At 41.3% G+C, this 15,240-nt stretch overlaps 1 protein-coding gene across 2 annotated transcripts; it reads right to left on the reverse strand.

Annotated features, from left to right (window-relative positions):
* Window positions 1-280: 280 nt before the first annotated feature.
* On the reverse strand, window positions 281-13,909 carry zc2hc1a (zinc finger, C2HC-type containing 1A). 2 transcript variants are annotated; one of them, XM_014157266.2, is made up of 10 exons: window positions 13,747-13,909; window positions 12,723-12,802; window positions 12,525-12,641; window positions 12,226-12,261; window positions 6,782-6,923; window positions 6,223-6,374; window positions 5,989-6,091; window positions 5,562-5,667; window positions 3,875-3,985; window positions 281-3,354 (listed from the first exon to the last, which is right to left on the reverse strand). In XM_014157266.2, exons 1-10 carry the CDS (start codon window positions 13,760-13,762, stop codon window positions 3,219-3,221), a joined length of 999 nt encoding a protein of 332 aa, XP_014012741.1. In that variant the 5' UTR covers window positions 13,763-13,909; the 3' UTR covers window positions 281-3,218. The 2 variants fall into 2 exon arrangements, with proteins under 2 accessions (XP_014012741.1, XP_014012743.1); XM_014157268.2 differs by lacking the exon at window positions 12,226-12,261.
* Window positions 13,910-15,240: the final 1,331 nt, after the last annotated feature.

Consider the following 15,240-nt stretch of genomic DNA (forward strand, 5'->3'; position numbering starts at 1 on the left):
CCAACTAACCCGCAACTTAAGGGACACCTACAACCAGTCTGCTGTTTTTCCCTAGCCACCTCTTTAAGGAATACCTAGGATAGGATAAAGTAATCCTTCTAACCCCCCCCCTTAAAAGATTTAGATGCACTATTGTAAAGTGGTCGTTCCACTGGATATCATAAGGTGAATGCACCATTTTGTAAGTCGCTCTGGATAAGAGCGTCTGCTAAATGACTTAAATGTAATGTAAATGTAAAGATGACAACACACACACGTTGAATGACTAATACACAGAAGATTCTTCAGAAATATTTATTGTTAAATGTTTAGGACAGAAGTACAACAGTCAATTTCCAGCATAGGAATGACCTATCCAGTCAGGTAAGCATTGCATTTCATGTAAATAACGCTTGCATCAGGGTGCATTTACACAGTCATTGAAAGTTCTTTAAAATGACACAAATGAAAATGTTTCGATACAGCTCAATATACAGATGACTACAATAACATTAATGATATGGATGAAATTAGATATGAGTTCCTTTTAGTGTAAAAATATTATTTGCCCATATCATGAGTTGGGTAGATGTCTTTACAGTCTTACTGGTGGGCCGCAGTGTGTGCAGGCTTTTGTTCCTGCCCGGCACTAACACACCTGATTCAGCTGAATAAACCATCACGAGCCTTGTCAAGAACAGTAGAATCGGGTGTGTTAGTGCCAGGCTGGGGCAAAAGCCTGCGCAGCCTGTGGGGTCCAGGACCATGATTGAAGATCATTGATGTGGTCTGGGCAACTGGCTGAATGTGACCTGCAGGGACAGTGTTGGTGAGGACTGGTCAGTGCATGTACTGGCCCATACCGTAAATCCCAGATTATCCCATTCAATACGGATTCAAAATTAACATTGAGTACGTTTACATGCACAGTAAGAATTCGACATTAAAACAGACTATAGCAGTTGGCAGACTATGCAGTAGTCATGTAAACACCTTACTCTGATGTTAAAAATCGGCGTACGGTCAAAATCTAATTAAGCATACGGTTTTCTGAGTAATCTTTCAAATTATTAGGACATGTAAACACCTTAATCTGTGTTCCAGCCGTGTATTTGATCAGCGCATGTGTTAGCACCAGCTGAGCCAGCCTCCCACTTTAGTGCGAGTGAAGTGAGTTTGAGTGTCTTAGAAGTAGTTTTCACATACAAACGTTATATGTCCGAACTCAGAATCAAATATGCTTCCCAAAACTAACATGGTCGCTGTGATAGAACATATATATTTTGATTGGCGATTTTCTGCATTTATCAGAGTGCCATCAGGTAATCTGACTATCCACAATAATCGCATTACTGTGTGCATGTAATCATACTCACTGAAGGAAACACAGAACACATGTAGGTAGATACAGAAAAAGGCTTTCACAAAACCACAAACAAATACATTTTGATTGCTTAGTTTAAACAAACACAGAGCGATGAAATAAATTAACCCATTTCCTTGTATACAATATGTGGAAATAGCAGTATATGAATGATGGTCAATTTTAACACCTTGTATCGTATAATTGCATTGGATATGTTATACCGTGTATTGAAACTGCTGCCTTTAAAATCATTTAAAAACCCTGACCTGTACCACAACTATTTAACAGCAATGGCCTCTTACGCTGCATGTTAGTGAGGTTTTTTCTTCATAAATGTTGTTCTGGAGGCAGCGCTGCAGAGTCATAAAATCTTATTTTAAACGTAACCCTTACCCTCACCATAACCCCGCCGCTAAACCTAATGCCTAACCCTAAATGAAGACCAAAAAGCTCATTTTTGTTTTCAGGAATTTTTACAATATAGACAATTTTGACATTGCATCTGTCCTAAGGGGAAATCACTCAGGCCGTGTCGAGACTTGACAGTTCATGCAGCTTTTGTATTCTGATCAGGTCATGTGTCTACACCTACATTTTAATGTGTCTACCGTGTCCACAGTGTGTCCGGATTCCCTTTTTTTCACACTATATTCAAATGACAGTATGCATTCTACAAACGGTGGAATAGCCAAAATATGATAATAACTACTGTCGGTAACTAGCTAGCTAACCTCTGTAGCTAGCCAGCAAGCTAGTGAGCAACACTAAAGGGATTGCAAACGGGATAACTCTAGCCAAAAAAAAAAAAAAAAAGTCTAAATATTAGCTAGTTGGCTACCATTTGAGGCCAGCAAACACGTTCCTCTCACACTAGGAACGTATTCCCTCCAACGTTATAATGAAAAGGTGCCTCTCTGTCCCAAAGCACACGTTTTCTGGAGATTTGTGGGAGGAGTGCTGATGATGTTGCCCACTGTTTGCGCTTTCGGTAGCCTGATTGCGTCCAGACTGAGGAGAAATCCGCACACAATGCATCCCTGACCACTTCAGATGTGAACACAATTAGACCACAAAGTGACTTTTGTGCGTCTAGACCCGTCTTTTCAATGCGATCTTCGTATTCTGACAGCAGAAGTCGCATGAAAGTGTCAAGTGTAGACAACCTCAGTTCTGCCTCTAGGACAAGATTCATAACAATAAAAGTTCAACCTGCTCTTACACTGGTCCCAGTAAAAACAATGTGTATTCTTTTCCAAATACTTAACATTAATTCTTCTCATGACTCAATGAAAAGAATGTGTCCACTTTGCCACGTCACACATTCCATTCATCTTCAAGAATTAAACTCCTTTTTTTTTTTAAATCAGTAGTCAATCATATTGCACTTCAATAGTAACACATCGAATATGTGAGGCAGGGGAGAAACGGGTGGGAGGGAGTAGATGGGATGAGAGTGGGTTTCTACCCAGGGTTATACTGGAGAGGGCTTGTAGATCATGGTACATAGGCAGTGGTTGGGATAAGAATGGTTAGGGTGGACATTTGGGGTAATTATGTGCTTGAGTCTTCTGTAGTAAAGCCTACATAACACTGTCATAAATAATGACCTTAACAGTTATGAGAGCTGATATCAAACTGACTTTACGATATTATGAGGGGTGGGAGAAAGAACTCCTGCTTGCTGTGTACTATTTTAGCTAGGTAAGTGTCATAACAGCATCATGGCCCAGGGTTGCAGTGAACTGCCCCCCTTTAATTTACATTTCCCATTTCCCTCCTCTGCACTTATCTTTCCCCCTTTTCTCTATCCTCCTGTCCTCTTCCTCCTTTCTCTCCTTCTCTCTTCTCCTCCTCTATCCCTCACTCTCCTCCTTTAAATACACATCCTACGGACCCCACACTCACAGCAGAACTTGGCCCAGTCTACAGGGTACTTGGTTCCACACTCGTGGCAGAACCTTGACATCATTCCGCCATTATCCACATCGTTTTCACTTTTGACATCGCACCTGAAGTGGAGAAAGACAGGGAAGGGAAAAAAGTAGAGAGTGAGATATAAAACACACACACACACACACACACACACACACATACACACACACACACACACACAAAGAAAGATAGAGTGGGGAGAGAGCGAGAGATAGGCAATGCATGCATTAATAATGACATCATTACATCTAACGTCAGTGAGAGAGAGAAAGAGAGAGAGAGAGAGAGAGCAGAAGGGTGTTTGAGTTGTCATCCGCTAAAGCGACTAGAAGACATATTGACTATGATGTCACCATGTAAATATGGACAGCAGGACAACACTATTGGTGAATCTTAATTGCATACTCCTTACGTCCTCTCTCCTTGCCTCCTTCTCAAAACCCACTGGTGGAGAAGGTCAGAGGTGAGGGTCCTCTGAGCGATACCAACACCAACCACAAGAGGACAGTGTTTATTGTCTATTTTGTCTAACACTTCCACTACAAGTAAACCATCACATACAATCTCCCAGTCACACTCATACAGGCCTTTTCCTACCTGGAGTTGTATTTGTCTGCACTGTAGGCTTTCCTGTTGTTGAGTCCCCCTGCTGTCTGAGAGATTTTCACAGAGCCATAGGAACCTACTGGACGGGGCTTACCTCCAACACTGAGAGAAGGAAGAGAAAGAGGAGAAAGAAGGGAAGAGTTTTCACTTGTGGTCTTAAACGTATAATGTGTGTTACATATTGACAGGATTTGTTGACGTGTGTTCATGCAGGTGTGTATTTGTATTTATTATGGATCCCCATTAGCTGCTGCTTTTCCTGGGGTCCAGAAAAATTTAGGCAGTTTATACAATTTTAAAAACATTACAATGCATTCACAGATTTCACAACACACTGTATGCCCTCAGGCCCCTACTCCACCACTACCACATATTTACAGTACTAAATCCATGTGTACGTATAGTGCGCATGTTATTGTGTGTGTATATGCATGTGTCTGTGCCAATGTTTGTGTTGCTTCACAGTCCCCGCCGTTCCATAATGTGTTTTTTTTTTATCTGTTTTTTTTGTTTTTTATCTAATTTTACTACTTGCATCAGTTACTTGATGTGGAATAGAGTTCCATGTAGTCATGGCTCTATGTAGTACTGTGTGCCTCCCATAGTCTGTTCTGGACTGTGAAGAGACCTCTTGTGGCATGTCTTGTGGGGTATACTTGGGTGTCCGAGCCGTGTGCCAGTAGTTTAGACAGACAGCTCGGTGCATTCAACATGTCAATACCTCTCATAAATAAAAGTAGTGATGAAGTCATTCTCTCCTCCACTTTCAGCCAGGAGAGATTGACATGCATATTATTAATATTAGCTCTGTGTTCATCCAAGGGCTAGCCGTGGTGCCCTGCTCTGAGCCAATTGCAATTTTCCTACATCCTTTTTTGTGACCCCTGACCACACGTAGTTAAGGTGCGACAAAACTAGGGCCTGTAGGACCTGCCTTGTTGATAGTGTTGTTAAGAAGGCAGAGCATCGCTTTATTATAAACAGACTTCTCCCCATCTTAGCTACACTGCATCAATATGTATTGACCATGACAGCTTACAATCTAGGGTTACTCCAAGCAGTTTAGTCATCTCAACTTGTTCAATTTCCACATTATTTATTACAAGATTTTGTTGAGGTTTAGGGTTTAAGGAGTGTTTTGTTCCAAATACAATGCTTTTAGTTTTAGAAATATTTAGGGCTAACTTATTCCTTGCCACCATACTGAAACTAACTGCAGCTCTTTGTTGAGTGTTGCAGTCATTTCAGTCACTGTAGTAGCTGACGTGTATAGTGTTGAGTCATCCGCATACATAGACACTCTGGCTTTACTCAAAGTTAGTGGCATGTCGTTAGTCAAATTTGAAAAAGCAAGGGGCCTAAACAGCTACCCTGGGGAATTCCTGATTCTAACTGGATTATATTTGAGAGGCTTCCATTAAAGAACACCCTCTGTGTTCTGTTAGACAAGTAACTCTTTATCCACATTATAGCAGGGGGTGTAAAGTCATAACACATACGTTTTTCCAGCAGCAGACTATGATCGATAAGTCAAAAGCTGAACTGAAGTCTAACAAGACAGCACCCACAATCATTTTATCATCAATTTCTCTCAGCCAATCATCAGTCATTTGTGTAAGTGCTGTGCTTGTTGAGAGTGTGTGTGTTAGTGTTGTGAGCATGGTGTGTGTGTACTAACCCTGAAGGTGGACTAGTGAGGCCAGAAGCGGCGCTGCGGTTAGGAGAGTAACCAGACGGAGCGCTCCTCACTGATCCTGCAGAGGGAACCTTACTAGATGAAATCCCTATAGAGACAAGAGGAGAGGAACACAGGGTGTAGACTTAAAAACATCTCAGTCCTATCTCTCCAGCAAAATGGCTTAAATTCAGTGACATTGTATCTGAATGGCCGATATGCCCAGCCCAAGAGGTTTTGTTGATTCAGCTTCAGTCAGTGTGGCCTAGCACAGAAGAGACAGGGTCTACTTGGAGTTGTCCTCTGTAAGACAGAGAGACAGTGTTCTAAAAGAGACTGAGCAGAAATAGAGACAAGCATGTGAAATAACCCCTGGGTTACACCAATATCTGCACCATCATCTGACTGTGAGACACCGTGTGTGAGTTACCGGAGGGCTGGCCCAGGACAGATCTCTGGGGTAAACGGGAGGAAGAGGGCACAGCGGACACAGCAGGAGAGTTAGCCTTCTTCACAGGAGCAGGAGGCTTGAACTGTGGAGCGCACACACACACACACTTTTGTTTTATGCTGTGCAACACACTCACAGCGCACTTTACTCTCGGTGTATGGCTCACACACTTAATGAGATGTTAAACAAACACACACATCAGTGCTGTCCTACCTGTGTGCGTGCAGGTGTTTTCTTGGTGTCCACAGCCCCGGGTACTTTGGCCTTATTCTGCATGCGAGCGTGCTGCTCCTTACAGAATTTCATGTGTCTGTCTGCTGCATTCTCACTGAACCGCCGCTCGCAGTATGGACACTGGATATAATCTGGAACACAATCGGGAACAAACACAATAACACAGTCACTGGATACAATCTGGAACAAACACAATAACACAGTCACGGATATAATCTGGAACAAACACAATAACACAGTCACCGGATATAATCTGGAAACACATGAAGATATTATGTTGTTCAGTGACCTCAATCTCCAATTTTGTGTTTCAGAGGGGAAATCTCTAAACAAAAATGGCCTGTCTAAAGTTGTTGTTACCTGGGTCATACTGTAGGTGAGGGGGGAGTAAGGGTGTTTTGTTACCTGGGTAAGGGTTGTTACCTGGGTCGTAGGAGGGGGTAAGGATATTGTTACCTGAGTCGTAGGAGGGGGTAAGGATTTTGATACCTGGGTTGTAAGAGGGGGGGGGTGGAGGAGGGGGTAAGGGTGTTGTTACCTGGGTCGTAGGAGGGTGGTGGAGGCGGGGGTAAGGGTCCCCCATCCTTCATGACCTGAGTGATGCCCTTGGCAGCTCTGATGGTGGCAATGAAGTCCTCGTGTTTCCTGCGCCAGTTAGACTGCTTCTTAGGAGGCTCCGGCTGGAACACGAACACGAACACACACACACACACACACACTTCAGTAACCCATCCGTCTGGAATGATGAAGGGAAACTGGATCCAAAGTGGTGCCTTTTAATGACTTTAGAATAGAGAAAGAAACCTCTCAGCAACATCTCTCACTTGCTTCTAATACCTAATTCACACAGGATTTACGGTATGTTGCCTGTTTGTTTTTTTTTACAATGCTTATATGCTACCATTTCAAACGGTCCCATTTTTACCACATTATTGCTGGCATAAGCCTTGTACACCTCCCGTGCGCATGCCGGCACCGGTGACGAGTGGGAGTAGGGGTGTGCCGATGTGTCTGGCCTATTTTAATAAGTCCATTGAATATAAACCATCACAAAGAAATGCATTATTCATTTGTTTAGGCAGGTCCTAAGAGACTAATAGAATGGCATATTTTGAGTTTAATTATGTTACTGGTCTGTACTGTCCATAGGCTGCTACATGGCTGTGCCATGCAAATTAAATCAATAGTTCATGATTTTGTTCATTAAAACAGACAAGAAACACATACGTTCCCTGCCCTGACCACAGTAAACACGCATATATTTTATATACTGAACAAAACTATAAAACACAACATGTAAAGTGTTGGTCCCATGTTTCGAGCTGAAATAGAAGATCTCAGAAATGTTCCATACGCACAAAGTGTACTACTTTCAAATTTAGTGCACAAATTTGTTTACATTCCTGTTAGGGAGATTTCTCCATTGCCAAGATAATCCACCCACCTGACAGGTGTGGCATATCAAGAAGCCGATTAAACAGCATGATCATTACACAGGGGCACCTTGTGCTGGAGACAATAAAAGGCCACTGTAAAATGTGCAATTGTCAAACAACACAATGCCACGTTTTGAGGGAGTGTGCAATTGGCATGTTGACTGCATGACTATTCACCAGAGCTGTTGCCCGAGAATGTTAATTTCTCTACCACAAGCCACTTCCAACGTATTTTAGAGAATTTGGCAGTACGTCCACCCGGCCTAACAACCGCAGACCACGTGTAACCACGCCAGCCCTCCACATCCGGCTTCTTCACCTGCGGGATCGTCTGAGACCAGCCACTGGCACGCTGGAGAAGTGTGCTCTTCTCAGATGAATCCCGGTTTCAACTGTACCGGGCAGATGGCAGACAGCGTGTACGGCATTGTGTGGGCAAACACAATTGCATTTTATCGATGGCAATTTGAATGCACAGAGATACCGTGATGAGATCCTGTGGACAATTGTCGTGGCATTCATCCGCCGCCATCACCTCATGTTTCAGCATGATAACACAATTCCTGGAAGTTGAAAATGTCCCAGTTCTTCCATGCCTGCATACTCACCAGACATGTCACCCGTTGAGCATGTTTGGGATGCTCTGGATTGACATGTATGACAGCATGTTCCAGTTCCTAACAATATCCAGCAACTTCACACAGCCATTGAAGGAGTGGGACAACATTACACAGGCCACAGTCAACTCTATACGAAGGAGATGCGTCGCACTGCATGAGGCAAATGGTGGTCAAACTAGATACTGACTGGTTTTCTGATCCACGACCCTACCTTTTTTTTTTTTAAAGGTATCTGTGACCAACAATTGACTGATTTCCTTATATGAACTGTAACTCAGTAAAATCGTAGAAATTGTTGCATGTATATTTTTGTTCAGTGTATTAAGAATATAACAGAATAAAATATAAATAATAACTTGTGTCACTGGAATATGTGGAACTGCTGTCATAACAAACAAGGGATATGCCCCCATTTGATTTGAGTTTGAATGTGCTTTAGAAACCTTCGAATCTGCTCTTTCAGCAAGAAATGCAAAATCTGACCTTGATGAACCTTTTTATCCACGTTTCCTACCCTCACTCCGCCTTGTTAGATATCATGCACATTGACAACTTGCTAGCAAACATCCCTGCCAACTGATTTTGTTTATAGTAGCAGCAGACAGTTATCTAAACAGGATTAATTGTAGCAAATCATGCTCAACAATGTATTGCAGCCTATAGCTTCTGTGACTCCAGGGGCCGGTTAAAAAATAAATAAATAAATAAATAAATAAATAAATTGGGGATCAGAATGAGCCGGATTCTGTAATCTTTTTTTTTTCTATCCAGGATCAGATCGATCTGACCGTTTGTGCCGGTTTTTCGGAAAAATAATGGGATATAAATGATTTGTATCAGATACCACAATATCAAGATAAAAGAATACAGATGTTCAGTGCATTGAACAGGCCTACACCTCGCACTGGACAGGTTGAGGTACTACTTATCCACTGTCATAGGAAAACATCAGTAAACTACATGAATAAAAAGGTACCTTGATTAAAAATTATGGAGCCTGCATATCACTTATAAGTAATTAGATGCATTTATTTGACAGTTCTCAATATAACAACTGACCACATACCTATACTGCAGTCAATTTAACATAATTAACTTTTGGTTTTCAGATGTAAGAAAACTATTTTTACTTTCTCACCTTTCTTGGTTGTAGAGCCTTTCACCTTTCTAAACACACCCTGAATCCACCCTTCCAGTGGGATAAAGCTAATCCAGATTTTGGGGATAAAAAAACGATCCTAATCACTACCTTTGAGTTTTGAAAAACGCAAAACCACATACAAAAATGTAAAATTGGATTACTAAATCCTTATCCCTATGCGGAAGATCAGAATCAAATTTTCCAGTTTTGAAAAACGTAATGCTAACATTTAATCCTATCCGATTTGCCAAAAACCAATACGATACCTTTCAAAAAAACTGCCGCATGATGAACTACATGACGATAGCCAAGACAAAATAGCTCGCATGGTACTTGTAAGCTAATTTATTTGCATAACTTTTAATATAACACTTAAAAAAAGTTTAATATTTTTCAGCTAAATTTGCCATTTCACCAGAAGTCTTCATCATCTGAAAACGCAACCCCAGCATCTTTCAAGCGTGCTTGAAATAAGAAATGCACAGTTGTCACTTTTTGTTGGAGCACTATCAACTTGATCTGTTCTTCAGCAAGAAAAGTCAGATTTCTGCCCTCTCCGTTTCCTGATTTACAATATTTCTATAGGCATCATCATTGGTGTCTTTCTCAAGATGCCTTCTGTCCTAATCACTACCCTTTAAGTGTAGAAAAACACAAAAACATTTAATCCTGATTAAAAAAGGTGAGATTGGATTACCAAATCCTTATCCCTAGCCATAAGATCAGAATCAAATTTTTCAGTTTTGAAAAACCCAATTCTAACATGTAATCCTATCTAATTGGGGAAATCCTAGCAGATTACTTTTGAAAAACTGGGAGAAAACCCAGGAGAAAAGGAATAGAGGAGAGGCTTGCGTAATTGCGAAAGGGCTCATCTGGAAAAGAGAGGCTATGTGTAGCTGAAGAAGCTCATTCATATTAACCCATCATTCATTGGCTAAATATTAGGCCTAATACTGCAGTAAATGTATCATCTCCAGCCAATGTGATCACACCAACACATGCTTTCTCTCCTTTCAAACTCCCCACCTTTTAGGCTATTTTGTCTGAAGACAGATTGCCTAACAGTGAGTTGTAGTTAGTTAGAAACCCATAACTTATTAGCTATATATAGGGGTGTTTAAACATTTACCTGTCAAAGTCAAGTAAAAGGATGAAATGGCATATGCTGTGTGTTCCCCAGGCTGAATGTCAAAGCATGTGTGACAATAGACAAGTACAGCTCAGAGCAACATGATTTAAATGGGAAGAATTAACACATTACAAGCACTTCTATGAAGCTTTGTGATTGACAAGGACAAGTTTGATGTCGGACAACAGAATTTTAATGATTTAATGCGTGCCAAAGCTGGTAAAATACCAGAATCGAAGCAGACCAAACTCTTTGGTCATTTAAAAAAAATTGCTGTATGTAGAATATTGTTTGCTATAGCTTGGAAAATAAATAAATGTGACTTTGAATGACAACATCATTTTTAGGGCTGTTTTCTTACAGAAGTTAAATACACTTTGTGTTTTGTTTCCTTGCCACGATACTAACGAGTATTGCGATACTGGTATCGTCCTGGCCCTAATGTAAAGCCCTCTATACCGGTGCTTTAGGTCTTCATGCGATCTGAGACTGACCACTAGCGACAGAAGTGGTTCAGAGTCATACCACTTCACAGTTGGTCACATGACTATCCCAGTGACCTCAAATCAGCCCTATCTGGTTACAGCTCAGATCAGATGCTTGTTTCCCTCATCAGTGATTAAACTGGGTTTTATACAGAGTACACTACAAGTGCACGTCCAATACGTGCAACCTCCATTTAAGTGCAATTCACCAGTCCCAATTCAAAGGGATTATTTATCCTCCAGATATCTGTATGCTCTGGTTTAGTGCACTAATTTAGGACAGTCCCAAGCCATTGCATTTACCATGACGTTTAAGTGCCAAAAGAGTACATATTTTCAAGCCCTGGAGAATAGTGCCATTGGTGTGTATTAGATTCCTAAATAGAAATGAATGTTATAAAGTACGTACCAAACTAACCACAGTATATACCTGGGATTTGGTTTATCCCATGAAAACGACACTACTGGAGAACACACCTAGGTTCCCTCCCAAAAGTAGTGCACTATATAGGAAATAGGGTGCCATTTAGGACACACCATCGCCAATTATTATTCTGGTAGCCAGCAGGGAGGGAACTGCTGTCCAGGACATAATACAGCATTGTTTTCCTTTTCAGTTTCCATTAAAATGCATGTCAGGCAGCGTGGCTAGCTGTCAGAAGCAGTAGAGTATAGGATGTAGCCTAAGCATCTAGCTACTCCTCGTCAAGCAGACTACTGTTATCACCTAGATTTAGACTACACAACAAGCAATAGTCTGAGGAGTTGAGCTAAAGCACATACAGACAGATATGGGACCAGCCTAGGAGCGTATAGCTCTGGTTTGGATGGCCCGAGCACATACAACTTAGTTCTGAATGCAGGAGAACTTTTAGTATTTATTACCTTTCCGGTTTAGAAAATGGATTGTAATGAAAAAAAGATAATTTAAAAACGATCTGTTAAAGAATAGGGAAAGAGTGGAAGGGGATTAGTGCATGCAGTTGTTAGATGACAGTCTTGGATTGGTCAGATATTCTGACCAGACCACTGTTTCAAATATAGAGCTTCTGACACAATAGAGCAAGATACAGTGCAAAAGGACCAATACATTTTTGAATACCTTATACACACAGCAATTTTGTGTTACAACAACACACAAACGTAAAATAATGACTATTCAACTTACTTTCACAGTCTTAGCAGTGGTGGTAGAAGTGTTTGACTGAAATACATAAGTGGTTTAAGGTGTATAACAAATGATCAGGAAACAAAAATGTTTGGTCACATTTAGCTAACAAATGTGGACTTGTTTCACAGAAGAGTGGATCCTTGTCTAAACCCATCACTAGGTCCCTTCAACAGCCTCTTTCACTGTGGTCTGAGGCACTTTTTGTCATGTCTGTAGCCTAACAGTTATTGGAGCTGTGTGTGTGTGTGTGTGTGTGTGTGTGTGTGTGTGTGTGTGTGTGTTGTGTGTTGTCTCACCTTAGATTTGATGGGTTTGATAGTGGAGATCTCTGTTCCCTCAGCTCTCTGCCGGCCAGAGTCAAACACCTTCCTCTTCTTAGCTGCTGCTTTCTGACAGATTGGGGTATGTTTCTTCTACAGGGCAAGAAGGAAAGGGACAGGGAGGTTTAAACCTCAAAATACACGTACATGCTATAGTGTTGGTGTGTGTCTTACCAGGACTTTAGTGAAGAAGCTCCTTCCACATATTTTACAGGGGATCAGCTCTTCGTTGGAGGGCGGAGCCTCTTCCACATCTGTACAGAAGTGAACGGATGCAGAGAAGATGAAGAGCTGTCATACAATAGCCTTGGCTAGGATACACGACCAGGGGCATAAGAGTACTTGACAGAAATATGCTTAGGCCTAATGGGTAACAGAATATCTGGCAAGCAGGAATATAGCAACGCTATTTGTTTGTGTGAAATTTATTTTAGCAAATTCTATTCTATTTTAAATGATCAGGTAGGCACCCTGAAACATAACAGCATTTGACAGAAATAAGAAGCGAGAGGTGCCAGGTTTAAGCTAAATGTATTCAAATAACAAACACTATTATGCACTGGTTCAAAATAGCATCAATAATTGCATGAAATAGTAACGTTAGACCATTAGTCAGAATGGCTAAATAATATAAATGCTTCATTCTAGCAATGCATCAAGGGTGTTGGTTTCAGTGGCTTTAAGGTTTGAGAAGCATTTTAGATGTAGCTAGCTAGGTTGTGCCAGACCCATTTTTAGGCTATTGTTTAGGTTATGAGATAGAATAGCATATTGATCAATAGGCTATTCTAACAATATTAGCTAGCCGGTTAGCATGAGGCTGCCAAGCGTGCCATTCCAAGCAAACAACATGTCCTTTCTTCAAGCGCTGTGGCCTATGAAAGGCTATCAAATAGCTTTAGAGCTAGCAATCAGCTATTCAACTATTAAAAACAATGTAAACGCATGCATTACGAACAACCAGTGCCACCAATATTGGGATAACGCCCTAACCATAGCGTCATACTGCGCCCTGTTTTGGCCAGACACCGCAAAGAAAGAGATCGGTAAACCAAAAATAGTGCAGTTCTGCGGCACTGAAAAATCTCCGAAAATCAACACAACAAAATAAGAAGTCGCATTGAAAACCTAGGATTTATTCAACAGTAAAATCGATAACTGTTTATCTCCTCAATTTATTATTTACTAAACGTCTTACCTTCAAAGTCCTCCATCTCTCTTGTCTGTGTCGGTCGCTGATTCTGCTGTAGCAACTAACTTGTCTAGGAGACGACACCACATCCCAACATCCGAGGATTTCATTGGCCATTCCTGCAGTGTTTATTTTGAACGGCAGGTGGGGCGTGGGAGGCAACCCTTTCCCTCTGTCTCTGGATTGAAGTTTCAAGTTTTAATGTCACGTTCACAAGTACAATGAGTGAAATTCACCCAATGGGAAGAAAGCTCATTCCATAGGCCGACTTGGCCCAGTTTAATTTCTAATTTGCTAACATCAGCACATATCTTTTGGGGGTTTACTGTTTTAGCCTATAAGAACATAAGAACATAGCATAATGTAATATTTTGTCAGGGCAAAGATAACATGGCCTATAATTTAAACAAACAATTCACCTGACTGTTGGTAAAACTGCAGTATAATCATTTAGCCTTGATTTAGGCCTTTATGTCAATAAACTTGAGCAACCAGACTTCCGTATTGAACACATATGTTGACTTGAATGGGATCTTTCACACGCTGCCACAATAAACCACATTCTTAGGCCTCAATATGTTTTTCTTCTTGGCTGTGCGGGTCAGTATCTCACACACTGACTGCTCAGTGCTCTCTCTCTCTAGCTCTCTCTTGCTCTCTCTCTCGCTTTCTCCCGCTCTCTCTTTCTCCCGCTCTCTCTTTCTCTCTCTCTACGCTCTCAATTCAATTACATTTAAAGTGCTTTATTGGAATGGTAAACATATGTTTATATTGCCAAAGTAAGTGAAATACATAATAAACAAAAGTTAAATAAACCTTAAAAAGTGTACAGTAAACATTACACTCACAAATGTTTCAAAGGAATAGACATTGCAAATGTCATATTATGGCTATGTACAGTGTTGTAACGATGTGTAAATAGTTAAAGTACAAAAGGGAAAATAAATAAACATAAATATGGGTGGTATTTACAATGGTGTTTGTTCTTCACTGGTTGCCCTTTACTTGTGGCAACAGGTCACAAATCTTGCTGCTGTGATGGCACACTGTGGTATTTCACCAAATAGATATGGGAGTTGATCAAAATTGGATTTGTTCTCGAATTCTTTGTAGGTCTGTGTAATCTGAAAGAAATATGTGTCTATGGACCTACTCTCTCTATCTCACACACACACATGCACACACACACACACACACACACACACACACACACACACACACACACACACACACACACACACACACACACACACACACACACACACACACACACACACACACACACACACACACACACACACAGATGTTGACAATATTTGAAAAGAAAACTGGGCCTTCCGAGTGGCGCAGCAGTATAAGACACTGCAGATCCGGGTTCCAAACTGGGCTGTTTCATAGCCGGCCGTGACCGGGAGACCCATGAGGCGGTGCACAATTGGCCCAGCGTTGTCTGGGTTAGGGGAGGGTTTGGCCAGCCGGGATGTCTTTGTCCCATCGCGC

Source organism: Salmo salar, chromosome ssa19, assembly GCF_905237065.1.
Source record: "Salmo salar chromosome ssa19, Ssal_v3.1, whole genome shotgun sequence".
Classification (NCBI taxonomy): domain Eukaryota; kingdom Metazoa; phylum Chordata; class Actinopteri; order Salmoniformes; family Salmonidae; genus Salmo; species Salmo salar.